Source organism: Drosophila biarmipes, chromosome 2L, assembly GCF_025231255.1.
Source record: "Drosophila biarmipes strain raj3 chromosome 2L, RU_DBia_V1.1, whole genome shotgun sequence".
NCBI classification, from domain to species: Eukaryota; Metazoa; Arthropoda; class Insecta; order Diptera; family Drosophilidae; genus Drosophila; species Drosophila biarmipes.
Genome location: NC_066612.1, coordinates 25,675,433 through 25,694,421, shown reverse-complemented (window position 1 = coordinate 25,694,421; position 18,989 = coordinate 25,675,433). Strand labels below are relative to the sequence as shown.

Here is an 18,989-nt window from a genome sequence, read left to right as displayed (position 1 = left end):
TTATTAGCTATACTGAAAAATGTATATTCCTTTTCAGTTCATTTCGGTTTAAAATTGTACAAAATTTAAAGGTATCTTATCCAATTATTAATTATTGATTTACGCAAGAGGTTTTATCTATTATGTTTATAACCTTAACTTCGACGCATTTCAATTATAAAATAAGCTTTCCACCTATTTGAAAGTATTTAAAACTATCATTAGAAATACTCGTATGGTTTAAAAATATGGTTTAATGCGGAACATTTATGCAGCGAAATAAGAAAAACAAAAAAATACAGAAAACGTCTTATGCTTTCCACGCCACGTAAACTCGGGAATTCTATCGTTGTTTATGTTATGGACAGGAAAATAAACAAGAATGGAAGGTAACTTCGGCAAGCCGAAGTTTGTATACCCTTGCAGTTATAAGAAATATTCAACTTTAGTAAATAATTTGTTTCCCGATCGTTCTTATGACAGCTATATGATATTGTCGTACGATTTTGTTAAAATTTAACTCGTAATTCAGAACTAATTAAAAATTGTTTTTTCAAAGCTTAGAAGGTTATATGTCAAAAAGGACCAAAGCTATAATTTGTTTCATATTATTTTCGCACCAATTTTCCGATCGTTCCTATGACAGCTATATGATACAGTCGTCCGATTTTGATAAAAATTTTATTCGAAATTCAGAACTAAATAAAAAATATTATTTCCAAGCTTAAAAGGTTATATGCTGGAAAACACCGAAGATATAATTTTTTGTTTAATTTTTTCTCCGATAGTTCCTATGCGAGCTATAAGATGTAGTTGTCCGATATGGCAGGTTCCGACTTATATACTACCTGCAGAAGAAAGAAGCCTTTTTGGGAAATGTTCAGCTCGATGAACTAGTTTGCGTAGAAACGGACGGACAGACGGACATGGCTAGATCGCCTCGTCTAGTGATGCTGATCAAAAATATATATACTTCATGGGGTCGGAGACGTCTCCTTTACTGCGTTGCAAACTTTAGTCTTAAATCATTATACCCTCTGCAAGAATATAACACGCAAGGCTAACGTTATTAATGGAAACGTTAAACGGAAAATATGTCTTCTTCAAAATTATGTAATACTGTCATACCTTACATTATTTATTTTGATGATTTTCAAATAAACAATCCGTTTGGGTCGCATACTTATTATATATGTACCTGCTATTATATACTGTTTTTTTGTGATGCAGAATTCATGCTTTCAATTCGCGATTTCAGCGGATTTGTGTGTGCATAAACGTCTTTCGTGAATTCGGTGACATACGAAAAATTGACTATCATTTCGACCTTAAAGCGTGATATGATGACAATTAAACTCTGGTAGCTCCATATAATTATTGGACTTGCCAGATCAACTGAAGTACACAAAAAAGTCTTTCTTTTAGAATATACATGTTTTTTTTGCCGATTAAAAATATGTAATACTGTTCTGGACACACTTTTTCTTTAATACAAGCCAGTTTATTACATACAAGTGGAATACAATAACCGGTTTAAGATTCGGTCACACCTTTTTCAATCGGTTCACCATTTCTGTCAGCTGAGATTGAATAAAAGCAAGCCGAGCATACAGCGTACCAATTTACTTCTGCTTAAATTTCCAACAGGTTACAAACGGCTGCAACACTTTGCAATGGTGTGCTACCTGCGCGGATACCCGTTACATCCACTGCTAGCAGGTTCATCGGTATGACTCCTGATATTACTAGCGCCGCGTCATGGGATACCGTGCGGAACGCCCAGCGGACCCTTAGGACACACAATCTGTGTACGAAGTCGCCCTCCAGCAAATAACTCCCATTTTTTGTAGCTCGGGCCCATATGGAAGCAGAGTACATCAACGTCGATGTGACAACGCTAACCAGGATTCCATCAGATCCCGGTGCCTTGTCGTCCTTTATTGTCTTCAGAACTCTTTATGTCTCTTTATGTCAACGATCTGTGCCATACTCTCTTGCTCAGGGAATAATGTTTCAACTATCCTTTTTAGGCTGACTGGTCATGTCGGCGATGGTCTACTAACTGCCTGAAGCCGTTTTGTGACCAAGGGTTGGAGTCTATTTCTTCGCAAATATTATTATAGCATCTGCGTTTGCTTTCCCTGAATTGGAGTCTTCCTCTTGAGGGTTGGTATGCGAGTCTTGCTGTATGGCATTCTTTCCTGGCTTCAGCAATGGATTGGTTCCACCAGCATGCAGGTCTTCTCCTTGATGGGGTTTTTCCCTTCCTATGCATAGATGCAGAGGCTACCTTGATGTCAGCTGATCCGCTTGTAGAGAGGTCCTCGAACAACATCTGCAACCATCTGTCTAGCGTTTCTATTTTATACCCTATCACGGTCTTTGGAACGCGTGGTGTGCCATTTGTGGACTTAATCTTGAAAATTATTGCTTCATGATCACTACCCATATAGGCGTCACTAACCGCCCAGCTGGAGCTTGAAGCCAATCCAGGTCAATGATGGAACTTGCGCCGGCTCTAGAGAATGTTGGTTTTGTTCCAGGGTTCATCAGTACTAGTTCAAGTGCGGCGAAGCTCTCCAGGAGAGACCTTCCCCTCACATTTGTTTTGGGGAATCCCACTCCGTAGCCCAGGCGTTAAAGTCCCCGGCAATTACGGCAGGGCGATTTTCCCGGGCGTCTTCTGCAATCTCTTCGAGCACAGATATTGCCTGGGGGAGACTAAGGCTTGGCGGCAGGTAACAGCTATAGAAAGCTATAACATTCACATGGGCCCTGGCGAAGCAATTTCCGCTTTTTTTCCTGCTAATCTGGCGCCTTGGGTTTTCGCAGCTCCATATTGCCGATTTGTTGCTACTATTTGCTAGCCATTCTCCTGAGCTTTTGACTTGATGACATTTTGCCCCAGCACTGGGCAACCTCGCAGTGGTTAAGGGTTATCTGAAAAATCTTCATTAACTCCTAAGCCCTTGCATAGCGCTTCTGAAGTACGGACATTTTCCACTCATTGTTGGGTGGTCCCAGTCTTTCTCCTTTTTGCGCTTGCAGAGCATACAGGAGGCCTTTGCTCTACAGCCTCTGGCTTGGTGCTCCTTCGCGCCGCAGTTGTAGCAGCATTTAGAGCAGTCCTCCTGGGATCTGCAGTTCCCCGCTATATGGTTGAACTCCATACACTTAAAGCACCTTTTGGTTGTTATCTTTGACCGGATTCTGCACTAGGTCCATCCCAACCAAAGTTTTCCCTTCTCCATGAGACTTCTTCCTATGTCGGGCTTTACTCATGCCCTCGTACGACGCCCTTAGTCCTACGCCCGCAGATTCTGGCAGTTCCAAATGAAACTGTATATGACATCCGTTTTGTCCGTGGTCTCGTCGATGTCCTTCATCTCGATCAGCGTTGTCTCAGTCAGCGGGCTGACGTCGACATTGCAGCCCAGGGCCGCTTTCATTTTGGTCTGAAGCACTGCGGTTTTTGGGTCGGAGACATTATTTAGGAAGATTAGTAGTTACCCCTTGGTTGTTCGCCGGACGGCCTGTACGGCTTGACCTAGGTCCTCCAGCTGGGGATCTGCCTTTGCCTTTTTAAGGATATCCGCGTAGGACCCTCCAGTGGAGGTTGCGATAACTATCACGTCATTTCGTGGCGGACGCACCTTGGGCTTTCTTGCCTTCTGCTTCACTTTTTTCCACTCCACGCTTTCCGGCGCCTTATGCATCTCCTTTTTTCCTGGCATGGCTAGCGTTTTCCCAGTTTCTGCCCCCTGGGTCGCTTGCTATTGTCGCTCTCGAGCACTTCTGCGCAGGTTTTTTCAGCAGCACCTTATCTCTTTCTGCTGCTTGCCACTGCCCTCCGCCTTTTTTCTGGCAATCTCGCATTAGGCGAGTGCATTTTACATTATTGAAGCCTTTTCTATAAAAAAAAAACTATAAAATAATAAAATGCGGGGAGTATTTATGAACACAGGTTTTAAAATATATAGGGGAATGTAGTCAAGGTTGGACAGTTGTCAGGGTCGGACACTTGCAATTTTTCTAATAAACCAACAATCGCCATCTGTGTGCGAATGTGGTATTAATTGTTTCCACTGTGGGAAACTTTTCATGCCAAGCTGCATCCCAGAACTGTTAATTTTCCTGCTGTGTTGACATAGTGTCGTGATAGTGACGAAAAATTTATTTGAGAACGCGCAAAAAAAGTGGCATAATTCAGCGGAAAATATGTCATCCGCAGGGTAAGTTTAAAAATACGTTAAGTGGTTCCCCCTTAACGAAATCCTAAAAGAAATTTGTTCTAAATAAAGCGATTTTTTGGTTATGTTATGCGGTAGGGTTATGACTCATGTTGTCAGGGTTGGACACTTTTTGTTGTCAAGGTTGGACACCCTTCCATTCCACCATTTTTTCTGTTCCCTCGCCAAAAGATGCAATCTACATTTATGGAAAATTCTTCTCCTGGGAGTCTTGGATTCGCCAATGGATCTGGGTGGATGCAGCAAGAAGATTTCACCAAATACATGAAATTTTTCATCGAAAAGACTAAAGCCTCAAAAGAAACACCTAAATTGCTGCTTCTGGACAACCACGTGTCCCATCTTTCAATAGAAGCATTAGATCTGGCTATTGATAATAGCATCACTTTACTTTCGTTCCCGTCGCATTGCAGCCATCGCTTGCAGCCATTAGACGTTTCTGTTTATGGGCCAGTAAAAGCGTACTACAAGTAGGTGGTAAGTTTCTGGAGATTCGGCATATCCCAGGCTTAGTTCGATCCACACTGGACTTGGCACTGACACCGGGAAACATCAAATCCGGTTTCTCTGGAACAGGGATATTCCCATATAATCAAACAAACTCGAGCTGCGCAGGAAGCCCAGGAATCTGCAGGCCAAATCTTATTGTTCTTTTATAGCTTCCGAGATCTCAGTGTTCATACGGACGAACGGACAGACGGCCTTGGCTAGTTCGACTCGGCTAGTGATCCTGATCAAGAATATATACATACTTTATAGGGACGAAAGCGCTTTCCTTTACCTGTTACATACTTTCCGACGAATCTAGTAATACACTAATTTGATACAATACCGTATTAACCACAGACATATCGCAAAACGAAATGTCGCTTGGGGGAGAAATAAAAGTGTGGGTCCAAAAGGGAGGACCTATAAGTTTTAAGAAATAAAGGGGTAACAGCGAAATATTAGGACCTTCTTTTAGCTCGTGAGCGTTGTTTTTATATCTATCTTCTTTTCAACTTCTTGAAGTCAGTCGGAAAGTTTTTACCGAATAGTTGTTTTCATGTAAAATTTGTTGTATCGTGCTTGTATTTTCCAGAGGTGACTTCGACGATAAAATCTCCCTTTTGCACTCAGGGAGTCAGAAAATATCCTGGAGTTTTACCACTCAGATCTGGGACACAATCATCACGCAGTCGACTGCGGTGACACAAAGTCAAACAAAACGGAGACAAAGTCGGTAAAGCTTCTTCAATCAGAGAAAAAACCATTGTCAGCGTTCTCGATTTCAAAGTGAGCCAGATCGATTCAGATCCTTACACCAACAACGAAGTGTTTTCGGTTTGGGAGAGGGCTTTTGAGAATGGTCGATCTCTATTTTAATGTGAACCATTTTCGGTATCAATATCGAATCTATCTCAATTTCGAGAATAACCTAATCGGTTCGATCAATCTTGACTACGGTATGAATAGTTCTCGGTTTGAACATCGAATCGTTCTCAGAATCCGTCCTGTACTCTATACACAATTCTTATAAGGATTAAAATATGGTTTTGAATTCGTGATACATGTTTTACATCGTCTAATTATAATAATAATAATAATAATTAAATTTATGGAATTATGATTAAAGCATTTGTTCTGCATCAAGAAGCTGTTACTTGCAGTCAATGTTAAGAATATGCAGCTATGGTAGGGTAGGTACGGTTGGAGATTAAGCAACTAAACCCCCCACATTTTTTCCCCTAGGTCATGGGTTAATGGGTTTCTCGAACCAGTTTTCCCCTTTTTAGGAAACAGGAGTTTGGAAATGCCTAAGCCCTAAATGGCCGCGAAGTTCGGAAGTGTGTAGCTTCTTAGGGTTTGAACACGTTTGAGGCTAAGCGTTTGGCAGAACCAAATAAGGTGTTCTATGCTCTCCTCTTCATCTATCTGCTTACTGCTGCAGCTTTAGTAGTCGTCACAGTTTTTGTTAAGTAGGTTGTTGAAGGTCGAGAATTGTGTTCAATTCTTCAGTGGCGGTGGTGCGGACCGCCTCCCTGATGCAGAGCTGGGCGCATCTTTGGATCTTGTGATCCTGAGGTAACAATTCTATTCTTGAGAAGGCCAACAGACAATGTTTGTGTTTAGAAGAATGGTCCTGACTATTGCAGTGTATAGCCAGGAAACTATTACGGGGAAAACCCCCACTTTTCTCCCTAAAGCTTTTTTACAAACGTAGAGTGCTATGGCCGCTTTACGTGTGCGGTCAATGAAGCTGTCAAGACAGCTAAGTAGTTATGCGCATTTGGTGCAGTTTTGAGAGATTCGACTTGGTATCTTATACTTCCTTGTGAATAGACCCAGCTCGGTATTTTCTGGGGTAACTCCCTGTCCAAATAACCCCTAACCAGCATCAGATAGTAGTTTAATACCGCTCAAACATAATGTAGCTCCGGTGACGATCCATTCAAGAAAAGAAGCTACACTATTATTTTATTGCAAACATTACATAGTTTTTATTTCTTTCACGATGTAATGCGCTGTACGTTCTAACATACCTTTTAGAGGTGGCGTTTGAATAATCTAAGCACAGGTTGGTGTAATTTAGTTATTAGCTATACTGCAAAATGTATATTCCTTTTCAGTTCATTTCGGTTTCAAATTGTACAAAATTTAAAGGTATCTTATCCAATTATTAATTATTGATTCACGCAAGAGGTTTTATCTATTATGTTTATAACCTTAACTTCGACGCATTTCAATTATAAAATAAGCTTTCCACCTATTTGAAAGTATTTAAAACTATCATTAGAAATACTCGTATGGTTTAAAAATATGGTTTAATGCGGAACATTTATGCAGCGAAATAAGAAAAACAAAAAAATACAGAAAACGTCTTATGCTTTCCACGCCACGTAAACTCGGGAATTCTATCGTTGTTTATGTTATGGACAGGAAAATAAACAAGAATGGAAGGTAACTTCGGCAAGCCGAAGTTTGTATACCCTTGCAGTTATAAGAAATATTCAACTTTAGTAAATAATTTGTTTCCCGATCGTTCTTATGACAGCTATATGATATTGTCGTCCGATTTTGTTAAAATTTAACTCGAAATTCAGAACTAATTAAAAATTGTTTTTTCAAAGCTTAGAAGGTTATATGTCAAAAAGGACCAAAGCTATAATTTGTTTCATATTATTTTCGCACCAATTTTCCGATCGTTCCTATGACAGCTATATGATACAGTCGTCCGATTTTGATAAAAATTTTATTCGAAATTCAGAACTAAATAAAAAATATTATTTCCAAGCTTAAAAGGTTATATGCTGGAAAACACCGAAGATATAATTTTTTGTTTAATTTTTTCTCCGATAGTTCCTATGCGAGCTATAAGATGTAGTTGTCCGATATGGCAGGTTCCGACTTATATACTACCTGCAGAAGAAAGAAGCCTTTTTGGGAAATGTTCAGCTCGATGAACTAGTTTGCGTAGAAACGGACGGACAGACGGACATGGCTAGATCGCCTCGTCTAGTGATGCTGATCAAAAATATATATACTTCATGGGGTCGGAGACGTCTCCTTTACTGCGTTGCAAACTTTAGTCTTAAATCATTATACCCTCTGCAAGAATATAACACGCAAGGCTAACGTTATTAATGGAAACGTTAAACGGAAAATATGTCTTCTTCAAAATTATGTAATACTGTCATACCTTACATTATTTATTTTGATGATTTTCAAATAAACAATCCGTTTGGGTCGCATACTTATTATATATGTACCTGCTATTATATACTGTTTTTTTGTGATGCAGAATTCATGCTTTCAATTCGCGATTTCAGCGGATTTGTGTGTGCATAAACGTCTTTCGTGAATTCGGTGACATACGAAAAATTGACTATCATTTCGACCTTAAAGCGTGATATGATGACAATTAAACTCTGGTAGCTCCATATAATTATTGGACTTGCCAGATCAACTGAAGTACACAAAAAAGTCTTTCTTTTAGAATATACATGTTTTTTTGCCAATTAAAAATATGTTATACTGTTCTGGACACACTTTTTCTTTTGATACAAGCCAGTTTATTACATACAAGTGGAATACAATAACCGGTTTAAGAATCGGTCACACCTTTTTCGATCGATTCACCATTTCTGTCAGCTGAGATTGAATAAAAGCAAGCCGAGCATACATCGTACCAATTTACTTCTGCTTAAATTTCCAACAGGTTACAAACGGCTGCAACACTTTGCAATGGTGAGTTGTCTGCACTATTCTGTAGGGATTCGACAGTTGCGACCCCTGTGCTACCTGCGCGGATACCCGTTACATCCACTGCTAGCAGGTTCATCGGTATGACTCCTGATATTACTAGCGCCGCGTCATGGGATACCGTGCGGAACGCACAGCGGACCCTCAGGACACACAATCTGTGTACGAAGTCGCCCTCCAGCAAATAACTCCCATTTTTTGTAGCTCGGGCCCATATGGAAGCAGAGTACATCAGCGTCGATGTGACAACGCTAACCAGGATTCCATCAGATCCCGGTGCCTTGTCGTCCTTTATTGTCTTCAGAACTCTTTATGTCTCTTTATGTCAACGATCTGTGCCATACTCTCTTGCTCAGGGAATAATGTTTCAACTATCCTTTTTAGGCTGACTGGTCATGTCGGCGATGGTCTACTAACTGCCTGAAGCCGTTTTGTGACCAAGGGTTGGAGTCTATTTCTTCGCAAATATTATTATAGCATCTGCGTTTGCTTTCCCTGAATTGGAGTCTTCCTCTTGAGGGTTGGTATGCGAGTCTTGCTGTGTGGCATTCTTTCCTGGCTTCAGCAATGGATTGGTTCCACCAGCATGCAGGTCTTCTCCTTGATGGGGTTTTGTGGACTTAATCGTGAAAATTATTGCTTCATGATCACTACCCATATAGGCGTCACTAACCGCCCAGCTGGAGCTTGAAGCCAATCCAGGTCAATGATGGAACTTGCGCCGGCTCTAGAGAAAGTTGGTTTTGTTCCAGGGTTCATCAGTACTAGTTCAAGTGCGGCGAAGCTCTCCAGGAGAGACCTTCCCCTCACATTTGTTTTGGGGAATCCCACTCCGTAGCCCAGGCGTTAAAGTCCCCGGCAATTACGGCAGGGCGATTTTCCCGGGCGTCTTCTGCAATCTCTTCGAGCACAGATATTGCCTGGGGGAGACTAAGGCTTGGCGGCAGGTAACAGCTATAGAAAGCTATAACATTCACATGGGCCCTGGCGAAGCAATTTCCGCTTTTTTTCCTGCTAATCTGGCGCCTTGGGTTTTCGCAGCTCCATATTGCCGATTTGTTGCTACTATTTGCTAGCCATTCTCCTGAGCTTTTGACTTGATGACATTTTGCCCCAGCACTGGGCAACCTCGCAGTGGTTAAGGGTTATCTGAAAAATCTTCATTAACTCCTAAGCCCTTGCATAGCGCTTCTGAAGTACGGACATTTTCCACTCATTGTTGGGTGGTCCCAGTCTTTCTCCTTTTTGCGCTTGCAGAGCATACAGGAGGCCTTTGCTCTACAGCCTCTGGCTTGGTGCTCCTTCGCGCCGCAGTTGTAGCAGCATTTAGAGCAGTCCTCCTGGGATCTGCAGTTCCCCGCTATATGGTTGAACTCCATACACTTAAAGCACCTTTTGGTTGTTATCTTTGACCGGATTCTGCACTAGGTCCATCCCAACCAAAGTTTTCCCTTCTCCATGAGACTTCTTCCTATGTCGGGCTTTACTCATGCCCTCGTACGACGCCCTTAGTCCTACGCCCGCAGATTCTGGCAGTTCCAAATGAAACTGTATATGACATCCGTTTTGTCCGTGGTCTCGTCGATGTCCTTCATCTCGATCAGCGTTGTCTCAGTCAGCGGGCTGACGTCGACATTGCAGCCCAGGGCCGCTTTCATTTTGGTCTGAAGCACTGCGGTTTTTGGGTCGGAGACATTATTTAGGAAGATTAGTAGTTACCCCTTGGTTGTTCGCCGGACGGCCTGTACGGCTTGACCTAGGTCCTCCAGCTGGGGATCTGCCTTTGCCTTTTTAAGGATATCCGCGTAGGACCCTCCAGTGGAGGTTGCGATAACTATCACGTCATTTCGTGGCGGACGCACCTTGGGCTTTCTTGCCTTCTGCTCCACTTTTTTCCACTCCACGCTTTCCGGCGCCTTATGCATCTCCTTTTTTCCTGGCATGGCTAGCGTTTTCCCAGTTTCTGCCCCCTGGGTCGCTTGCTATTGTCGCTCTCGAGCACTTCTGCGCAGGTTTTTTCAGCAGCACCTTATCTCTTTCTGCTGCTTGCCACTGCCCTCCGCCTTTTTTCTGGCAATCTCGCATTAGGCGAGTGCATTTTACATTATTGAAGCCTTTTCTATAAAAAAAAACTATAAAATAATAAAATGCGGGGAGTATTTATGAACACAGGTTTTAAAATATATAGGGGAATGTAGTCAAGGTTGGACAGTTGTCAGGGTCGGACACTTGCAATTTTTCTAATAAACCAACAATCGCCATCTGTGTGCGAATGTGGTATTAATTGTTTCCACTGTGGGAAACTTTTCATGCCAAGCTGCATCCCAGAACTGTTAATTTTCCTGCTGTGTTGACATAGTGTCGTGATAGTGACGAAAAATTTATTTGAGAACGCGCAAAAAAAGTGGCATAATTCAGCGGAAAATATGTCATCCGCAGGGTAAGTTTAAAAATACGTTAAGTGGTTCCCCCTTAACGAAATCCTAAAAGAAATTTGTTCTAAATAAAGCGATTTTTTGGTTATGTTATGCGGTAGGGTTATGACTCATGTTGTCAGGGTTGGACACTTTTTGTTGTCAAGGTTGGACACCCTTCCATTCCACCATTTTTTCTGTTCCCTCGCCAAAAGATGCAATCTACATTTATGGAAAATTCTTCTCCTGGGAGTCTTGGATTCGCCAATGGATCTGGGTGGATGCAGCAAGAAGATTTCACCAAATACATGAAATTTTTCATCGAAAAGACTAAAGCCTCAAAAGAAACACCTAAATTGCTGCTTCTGGACAACCACGTGTCCCATCTTTCAATAGAAGCATTAGATCTGGCTATTGATAATAGCATCACTTTACTTTCGTTCCCGTCGCATTGCAGCCATCGCTTGCAGCCATTAGACGTTTCTGTTTATCGGCCAGTAAAAGCGTACTACAAGTAGGTGGTAAGTTTCTGGAGATTCGGCATATCCCAGGCTTAGTTCGATCCACACTGGACTTGGCACTGACACCGGGAAACATCAAATCCGGTTTCTCTGGAACAGGGATATTCCCATATAATCAAGATATTTTTACGGACTCGGACTATGTTCAAGCCGTGTTTGGTCAAAATGATCGAGTAGTTGACGAGGCTAAAAACCCTGACGAGGATTTGGAACGCAGTATTATTCAATTCCCTGTTTCTAAGGCTGGCGTTCGTGAAGAAATAACAAATCCTACTGAACCATTGGTCACTGCATCGACCACATTCGGTGAGTCAAGATTTCCTTCCATTTTGGACAACATTGGACCCATGCAAGCTACGCCACCAACAGGAAAGAAATCAAATAGAGGACGGCGCCCAGGGAGCAGCACAATTTTGACGTCACCAGGGAATCTTGACACGTTGCGGGAAAAACAAAAAAATCGAAACTCTTCCACAGAAGCGACGAAAAATTCGGCAGCAACAACAGCGAAATCAACAGGCACTAATGTTGGAAAACGAGGGCGTCCACAAATGCAAGAAAAGGCCTCTTCTGATGAAGACGAAGATGAGGACTTTTGCATAATATGCTTACAAACAATGCCACGACACTTGAATCGCAAAAACTCTGTTGCAAGTAAATGAGGCGTTCACCTCAAGTGTGCCAAAATGACAAAAAGTTATTTTGTTTGTCCTTACTGCGAATCTGATTAATTTTTTTTTTTCATACTTGGTTGTAAAATTTGTTGTTCACAATAAAAAAGAGTCAAAAGACATAAAGTACACCTGATCCATGGATAATGTCCTCTTTTATTGCTACTTTTCTGAAGTAGCAATTCAAGTGTCCAACCCTGACTACAGTGGCCAAGCCTGACTAAATTTTTTTTTTTTGTAAATACTCGCCATTTCTATGTTTTTCATTTCACAACATAATTTTCATTGTCAGACATACCTTTTGCCTTTATCTTTAAAACTATTTACGCAAATGATTTTAATTCTTATTAAAACGATAATTATGGGCAAGGCTCGAAAGTGTGTCCAACCCTGACGACATTCCCCTACCACTACCCAGTCGTAAATGACAGCATTCCAGTAAGCGTTCTTTTGTTAAAATGGCATCAAAAAGGTGTTCTGGAAGTGGTGACTCTTTCCATTCCTTTTACAAGGGTGCAGGACAAAAAGAATGAACACGTAGCATGCTTTTAGAAGCATATAATTGGAATGCACCTGGAAGCAACTACTTAAACACATTCTGGGTGCACTATGTTTTTTACTATATTTACTTTGCAATTATTTTAATATAAGTCGATTTTTTTTGTAATAAATAGTGGTTAGCTGTATCTAATTATTGCGTTTTTGGTATAAAGCAGTGGAAGGATAAAGTGTCTTTAACGTAAAAAAAAGTTTCAGGCAAACTAAAATATATTAATACGAATGAACAATTAATTTATTTTGGCACAATTTAATGTACATAAGAATAGTTACCAAATTCAGATTTTACAATTAAAGTTGGAACTGACGAGAAATACAAGAGACGAAAAAAACCTGGAGCTTCTTTGCAGGAGTACCGTTTGTTTGGCATATGCTTCCTTCTATTAGAGTGACGGGGAAAAAATATCATCGAGGCTACGTACAGCGAACATATTATAATATATTACAAACTTTTCATCATTGTAAATCTAAAATTGAGTTTCCTTTTTTGCGATAAAACAAAATTTGAAATTAAAACAAGGAAGAATGCTATAGTCGAGTGCGTTTGTTTTAGCGGGGTGCCACGACCGCTATAGCGCCTATAGTTTTTATGATAAAAAAATTTTAACTGATATGTATTTGTCCCATCAATATCTATCGATTGACCAAAAGAAAATGTGACACGCCCACTTTAACCCCCACCAACCGCCAAAACCTGTAGTGGCCACAGTCGTCATGGTAGAAATTTTGCTAAAATGTATTTTTCTCCTTTAAACCTTTCGATTGATCTAAAAAACGTTTGGCACACCCACTCTAACGCCCCTAAAGGGCTTAAACGATTAAAACTGTATGCCGCCCACATAACAAATACCAAGTAGTAGGTAGGTGCCACCGCCCCATCGCCTAATACCGGTGCTTCAGCGTTAACAACGATCGCTCAGCGAATGATCGCCGGATACCAAGTGCTGACCTTGCATTTTTGTGACGGCGCTGCCAGCAGGCAAAGGCCTAGAGCTGTGGCTGGATCGGGCCATTAACTTAGTCTAAAATTGTACTCGTAATTTTACTACCATTGTAACCCAACAATTTATCTTATCCTTGCCTTAACAGGTAATAACTTAACTCTTCCGTGCAATAACTGAGAATTCACCGTATTCTAAATCTGTACTCGTGCCTTAATCATTTGTAAAAATTACAATGGGAAAATAAACCAAGAGGAGGCTTTCACCCCATCAACTATCATAAGTCAAATTGTTTTTTAAAAAAAAAGTGTTCTATAAAGTCCCCAACGTATAGAAATCCATTCGCAGGAAATGCAGGCCGAACAAATCGCAAATATGGAGGCAGCCATAAACGCAGCTTTAGAAAAGCAGCAAAAGCTGTGAGAAATTAGGTGCCATCGTAGGGTAGTTGGATAGGCTAAAAATTATAACCCCAAAATTCGAGACATTTAAAGAAATCATTATCCTGTCGTGATAATGCAGTAGGGAGTAGGGTAGATTGTAATAAGCCTCAAGATATATAAAGTCGGTTCCCGAGTTCAATGGGAAGTAGGAGATATACATATTCTGGAGACAGGCAGCCATTGCGGTCTATAAGGTCTTCGAGCCTTTTAATGGCATTCGGCATTATCAAGCAGTGGCCATTTAAAAAAATAAAGTTAGAGGTCCGGCAGCAGCCTTATTAGCTTCATGTCTCGACTTTACATACACGGGCAGAACTCCAACACATGTGATTCAGCAAGAACTAAGCCTGTCAAGGCAAGGGGATCTATCACTTCTTAAATATTTTGATGAGGTTGAAAAAAAGTTCCTTCATCACCAAATCAGAAAAGTTTAACTTTATCAAAATTGATAAAGAGAGTGTCCCAGTGTCTTCGACAGAATGATTTAAAAAAATTGTAAAGCCTTCGCTGACCAAGAGGAAACATAAAATAACACTATAGCCACAATAAAAACATGTGGGGAGCCGGTGTACCCTCACCCCATGGGTGTGACAGAATTTGTGAACGCAGAGGTTACAACAATTCAACTTGTGTCGTCGACAAAAAGGGAACCGACCAAAATGGGTTAAAAAAGAATCGACTGGTTATTAGGTGCCTTATTTAAAGTTTTGCATCAGTAGCGTGACCACTTACAGGAATTTGAAAAGGGGAAATGGAAATGCAAGCAAGTTTCAATCGAGGAAAATTGATATCGAAATGAGTAAAGTACAGAGGGACGCATATCATAAGTTAAGAAAAATCCTAGCCGTTTCATTTAACAACGAACGTTTCAGGTCTCGGTTAGGGGCGGTATTATCCCAAGGGGAAATATCATTACCATATTACCATGATATCTCGCACGTTACGTGATAACGAAAAAACTTTTCAACAAACGAATGGGAGCTACTTGTCACTTAATTATACTGAGTAAAAGATCTACGCATTTATACTGATATACTAACAAAAATACAAATGCCAAATTAAAATGCTGGAAAGTTATTATCGAGGATCACGGAGCAAAAGTAATTTACAAGCCAGGCAAAGATAACCTTGTAGCGGATGCGTTGTCTCGTCAAAATATAAACGTCTTAAAAGACACCCCAGAATCGGACGCAACAACCCGGTCAACTGCTTCCGAAAGCAGATTATAAGAGAGGAAGAAACAGTTCGTCTGTATACCAAAACAAGAAAGGAAGTTAACTTCGGCAAGCCGAAGTTTGTATACCCTTGCAGTTATAAAAAATATTCAATAATTTTATTAATTGAATTCGAAATTCTTAACAATATAAAAATTTATATTCGCAATATTATAAGATAATATGTCAAAAAGCCCCAAAGCTATAATTTGATTCACATTATTTCCCACCAATTATCCGATCGTTGCTATGACAGCTATCTGATATAGTCGTCCGATTTTAATAAAATTTAATTCGAAGCTCAGAACTAATTAAAAAATGTTATTTTCAAGCTTATAAGGTTATATGGATATAATTTTTATTTCATGTTTTCCTACTATTTTTTCGATTGTTCCTATGGCAGTTATATGATATAGTCGTCCGATTTTGATAAAATTTGATTCGAAATTCAAAACCAAATAAAAAATGTTATTTCCAAGCGTAGAAGGTTAAAAGTTAAAAAACACCGAAGATATAATTTTTTAATATTATTTTACCTCTAATTTTCCGATTGTTTCAATAGGAGCTATATGATAAAGTCGTCCGATTTTGATAAAATTTAATTCGAAATTCTTAACTAATTTAAAAATGGTATATCCAAACTTAGAAATGTATATGTTAAAAATCACTAAAGATATAATTTTTTTTAAATTTTTTCTAGTTCCTATTGGAGCTATAAGATATAGTTGTCCGATCCGGCTGGTTCCGACTTATATACTGCCTGCAAAAGAAAAAAAACTTTTGGGAAAGTTTCAGGCCGATAGCTTTAAAACTGAGAGACTAGCTTGCGTAGAAACGGAGGGACAGACGGACGGACAGACAGACATGGCTAGATCGACTCGTCTTGTGACGCTGATCAAGAATATATATACTTTATGGGGTCGGAAACGCCTCCTTCACTGCGTTGAAAACTTCTGAAACCCTTGCAGAGGGTATAATGAGACACATAATAAAGTTCTCAGACCGCAGTAGCCTGATTATTATTCGGGGTGTAATTAATCCGGAGATAGTAAGTGCGATACATTGCACCTTCCCAGTCCTAGCTTTTGTTCAGCATAAGATAATCGAGTTATTCCCAAACACAACATTTAAGTATTCAAAAAGTTTTGTGCAAGACATAACAGATAAAACTGAACAAAAAGAAATTATACTTACTGAGCATAATAGAGCCCACCGTGCTGCTTAGGAAAATGTAAAATAAATTGAGGCAGACCTTGGGACGACAGTTTTTGTTAAAGGGACATTGGTCCATAAGGACAATTTAATTTATAATAATTATCATTAAAATCCAAATTACCCTTTTATTTGATTTTAGGTTTAAGAAACGCTTCTTACTACTTACGCTAACGGTCTTAGGACAGCACTTAAAGTCCCGACTTTAATGATTAGGGGCACATAAAGTTTAACCAAGAACAATTAGTTAACGCTGAAGAAGGACAATCTGAATTAAATATTAAATTTCAAGAACGTTTAAATGCACTTACTAATTCTATAGAGACACAGCTTTTAGAAATAAATTCAGCAAAAAACAGAATTTTTATTACAGATTTAGGAAACATTTTGATGGGTCTAACCCTAGCAAAACTTAACATCGTAAGACTAGCTATCTTAGATAGCAGCGACATAAGCGAATTCAAAGACAAGCAACCTACTAAAATAAACTTAGTATAAATATTAAAAGTATCTAGCAAAAGCGTTTTTCAAAATACAGAATTAATCCACTTCCTCATTAAATTCCCCTACTCTAAGCTAGTATGTAAAAAAAATAACAGTCTACCCGGTTCAGCACCACAACAAGATCTTCGACTTCGAGAATGGAGACCTAGTCACCGATTGCGCAGCACGAATTGTCAACATCGGAGGCTGCAAAGCTACAGTAGGTGCTACCTTCTGCAAAGAACTCCAAGGCGATACATGCGCACAACAGATGGTGACCGGAGTGACTGCACAATGCGTCAACCTAACAAGCCCCTTGAGCCCAGTTACTGTAGTGGACCACGGTACCCTCATTATCAACGACGCCCGAGTGACTATCACCGACGACCTTGGTCTAACGCAAGAAATATTTGGCTCATACCTTGTAACCTACTCTAGCAAAGTATCACTCAACGGCACCTGGTACATGAACCAACTTGGAACATCGAGGAAAAAGCCTGTGGTCTCAACCATGTAACCCTGGTAAACATTACCTCTCATCAGAATCGACTCAGCCTCCCGTTTCTCCACGAACTAAGCTTGAGAAATCTCCATCACATTGGGACCCTTAGAGAAAAACTATGGGTTCCTTTCCTCAGCTACTCGTTTGCCCTACTTGCATCCTTCTTATTGTGCTCCACCGTTTGGCTCGGATATTACGTTCTCAGGACCAGAGCACAAGTCAAACCAAAAACCAATGGCGAGGAAGAATCCGCAGGTCATCGGGACGGCGACCACTTAAAAGAGGGAAGGGTTAACACACCCGGCTGCCACGAGAAGAAATTGTCAAGTTGCAGGACATATCCGGTGGCCAATACGCGCAGTAAAGAAACTGCCGAGTCCACACTTCGGGTGCCACCGCCCCATCGCCTGATACCAAGTGCTTATCCGGTGCTTCAGCGACAACAACGCGCTCTCAGCGAATGATCGCCGGATACCAAGTGCTGACCCTGCATTTTGGTGACGGCGCTGCCAGCAGGCAAAGGCCTAGAGCTGTGGCTGAATCGGGCCATCGAGTTAGTCTAAAATTGTACTCCGTAGCCTTAGCTGTAACCCAACAATTAATATTATCCTTGCCTTAACAGGTTTCAGTCATTAGTAGGCACTACAACCCAGTGCAGTCAGGTTGTTTTCCACTTGGTCCTTCCAACGGAGCTTTGGTCGTCCCCTTCGTCGTCGCCCGTAGACGACCCTCGCTTCAAACACCTTCTGGGCTGGAGATTCTTCATCTATACGCATAACGTGGCCGAGCCAGCGCAGACGTTGTATCGTGATGCGCCGGACCACGTCCACGTCGTTTCACAACTCGTACAGCTCGTGGTTCATCCGAATACGAAAGTCGTCCCCAATCCGAACGGGACCAAAGATTTTGCGAAGAATTTTTCTCTCGAACACTCCAAGCGCTGCTTCTGCGCCATATAGTAGCACGGGTAGGATGAGTGACTTGTAGAGTGTTAATTTTGTTCGGCGAGAGAGGTCTCTATTGCACATTTGCTTACTCAGACCAAAGTAGCAACTATTGGCAAGTGTGATTCTTCGCTTGATCTCCCGGCTGACGTCATTTTCGGTGTTAATGGTAGGGCCAAGGTACGTAAACTCCTTGACCACTTCGAAGGTATAGCTTTCCGCTACCACATGGGAGTCTAGGCGCCGCGCCTACCTGCTTGTCGACAGCATAATTAATCCACTTCCTCATTAAATTCCCCTACTCTAAGCTAGTATGTAAAAAAAATAACAGTCTACCCGGTTCAGCACCACAACAAGATCTTCGACTTCGAGAATGGAGACCTAGTCACCGATTGCGCAGCACGAATTGTCAACATCGGAGGCTGCAAAGCTACAGTAGGTGCTACCTTCTGCAAAGAACTCCAAGGCGATACATGCGCACAACAGATGGTGACCGGAGTGACTGCACAATGCGTCAACCTAACAAGCCCCTTGAGCCCAGTTACTGTAGTGGACCACGGTACCCTCATTATCAACGACGCCCGAGTGACTATCACCGACGACCTTGGTCTAACG

At 41.0% G+C, this 18,989-nt stretch overlaps 1 protein-coding gene across 5 annotated transcripts in view; it reads left to right on the top strand.

The window, feature by feature from the left end:
* The window catches only part of LOC108030489 (breast cancer anti-estrogen resistance protein 3 homolog), a 111,957-nt gene that overhangs the window by 85,241 nt on the left and 7,727 nt on the right, over window positions 1–18,989 (top strand). Inside the window, exon 5 of one of the 5 annotated variants that reach the window (XM_050885309.1) lies at window positions 5,311–5,389. The exons of the other annotated variants lie outside the window; for them this stretch is intronic. Coding sequence (XP_050741266.1) covers window positions 5,311–5,316 — 6 coding nt within the window. The 3' untranslated portion in view covers window positions 5,317–5,389. Of the gene's footprint in view, window positions 1–5,310; window positions 5,390–18,989 lie in introns of those variants that run through there. 5 annotated transcript variants of the gene reach the window in all.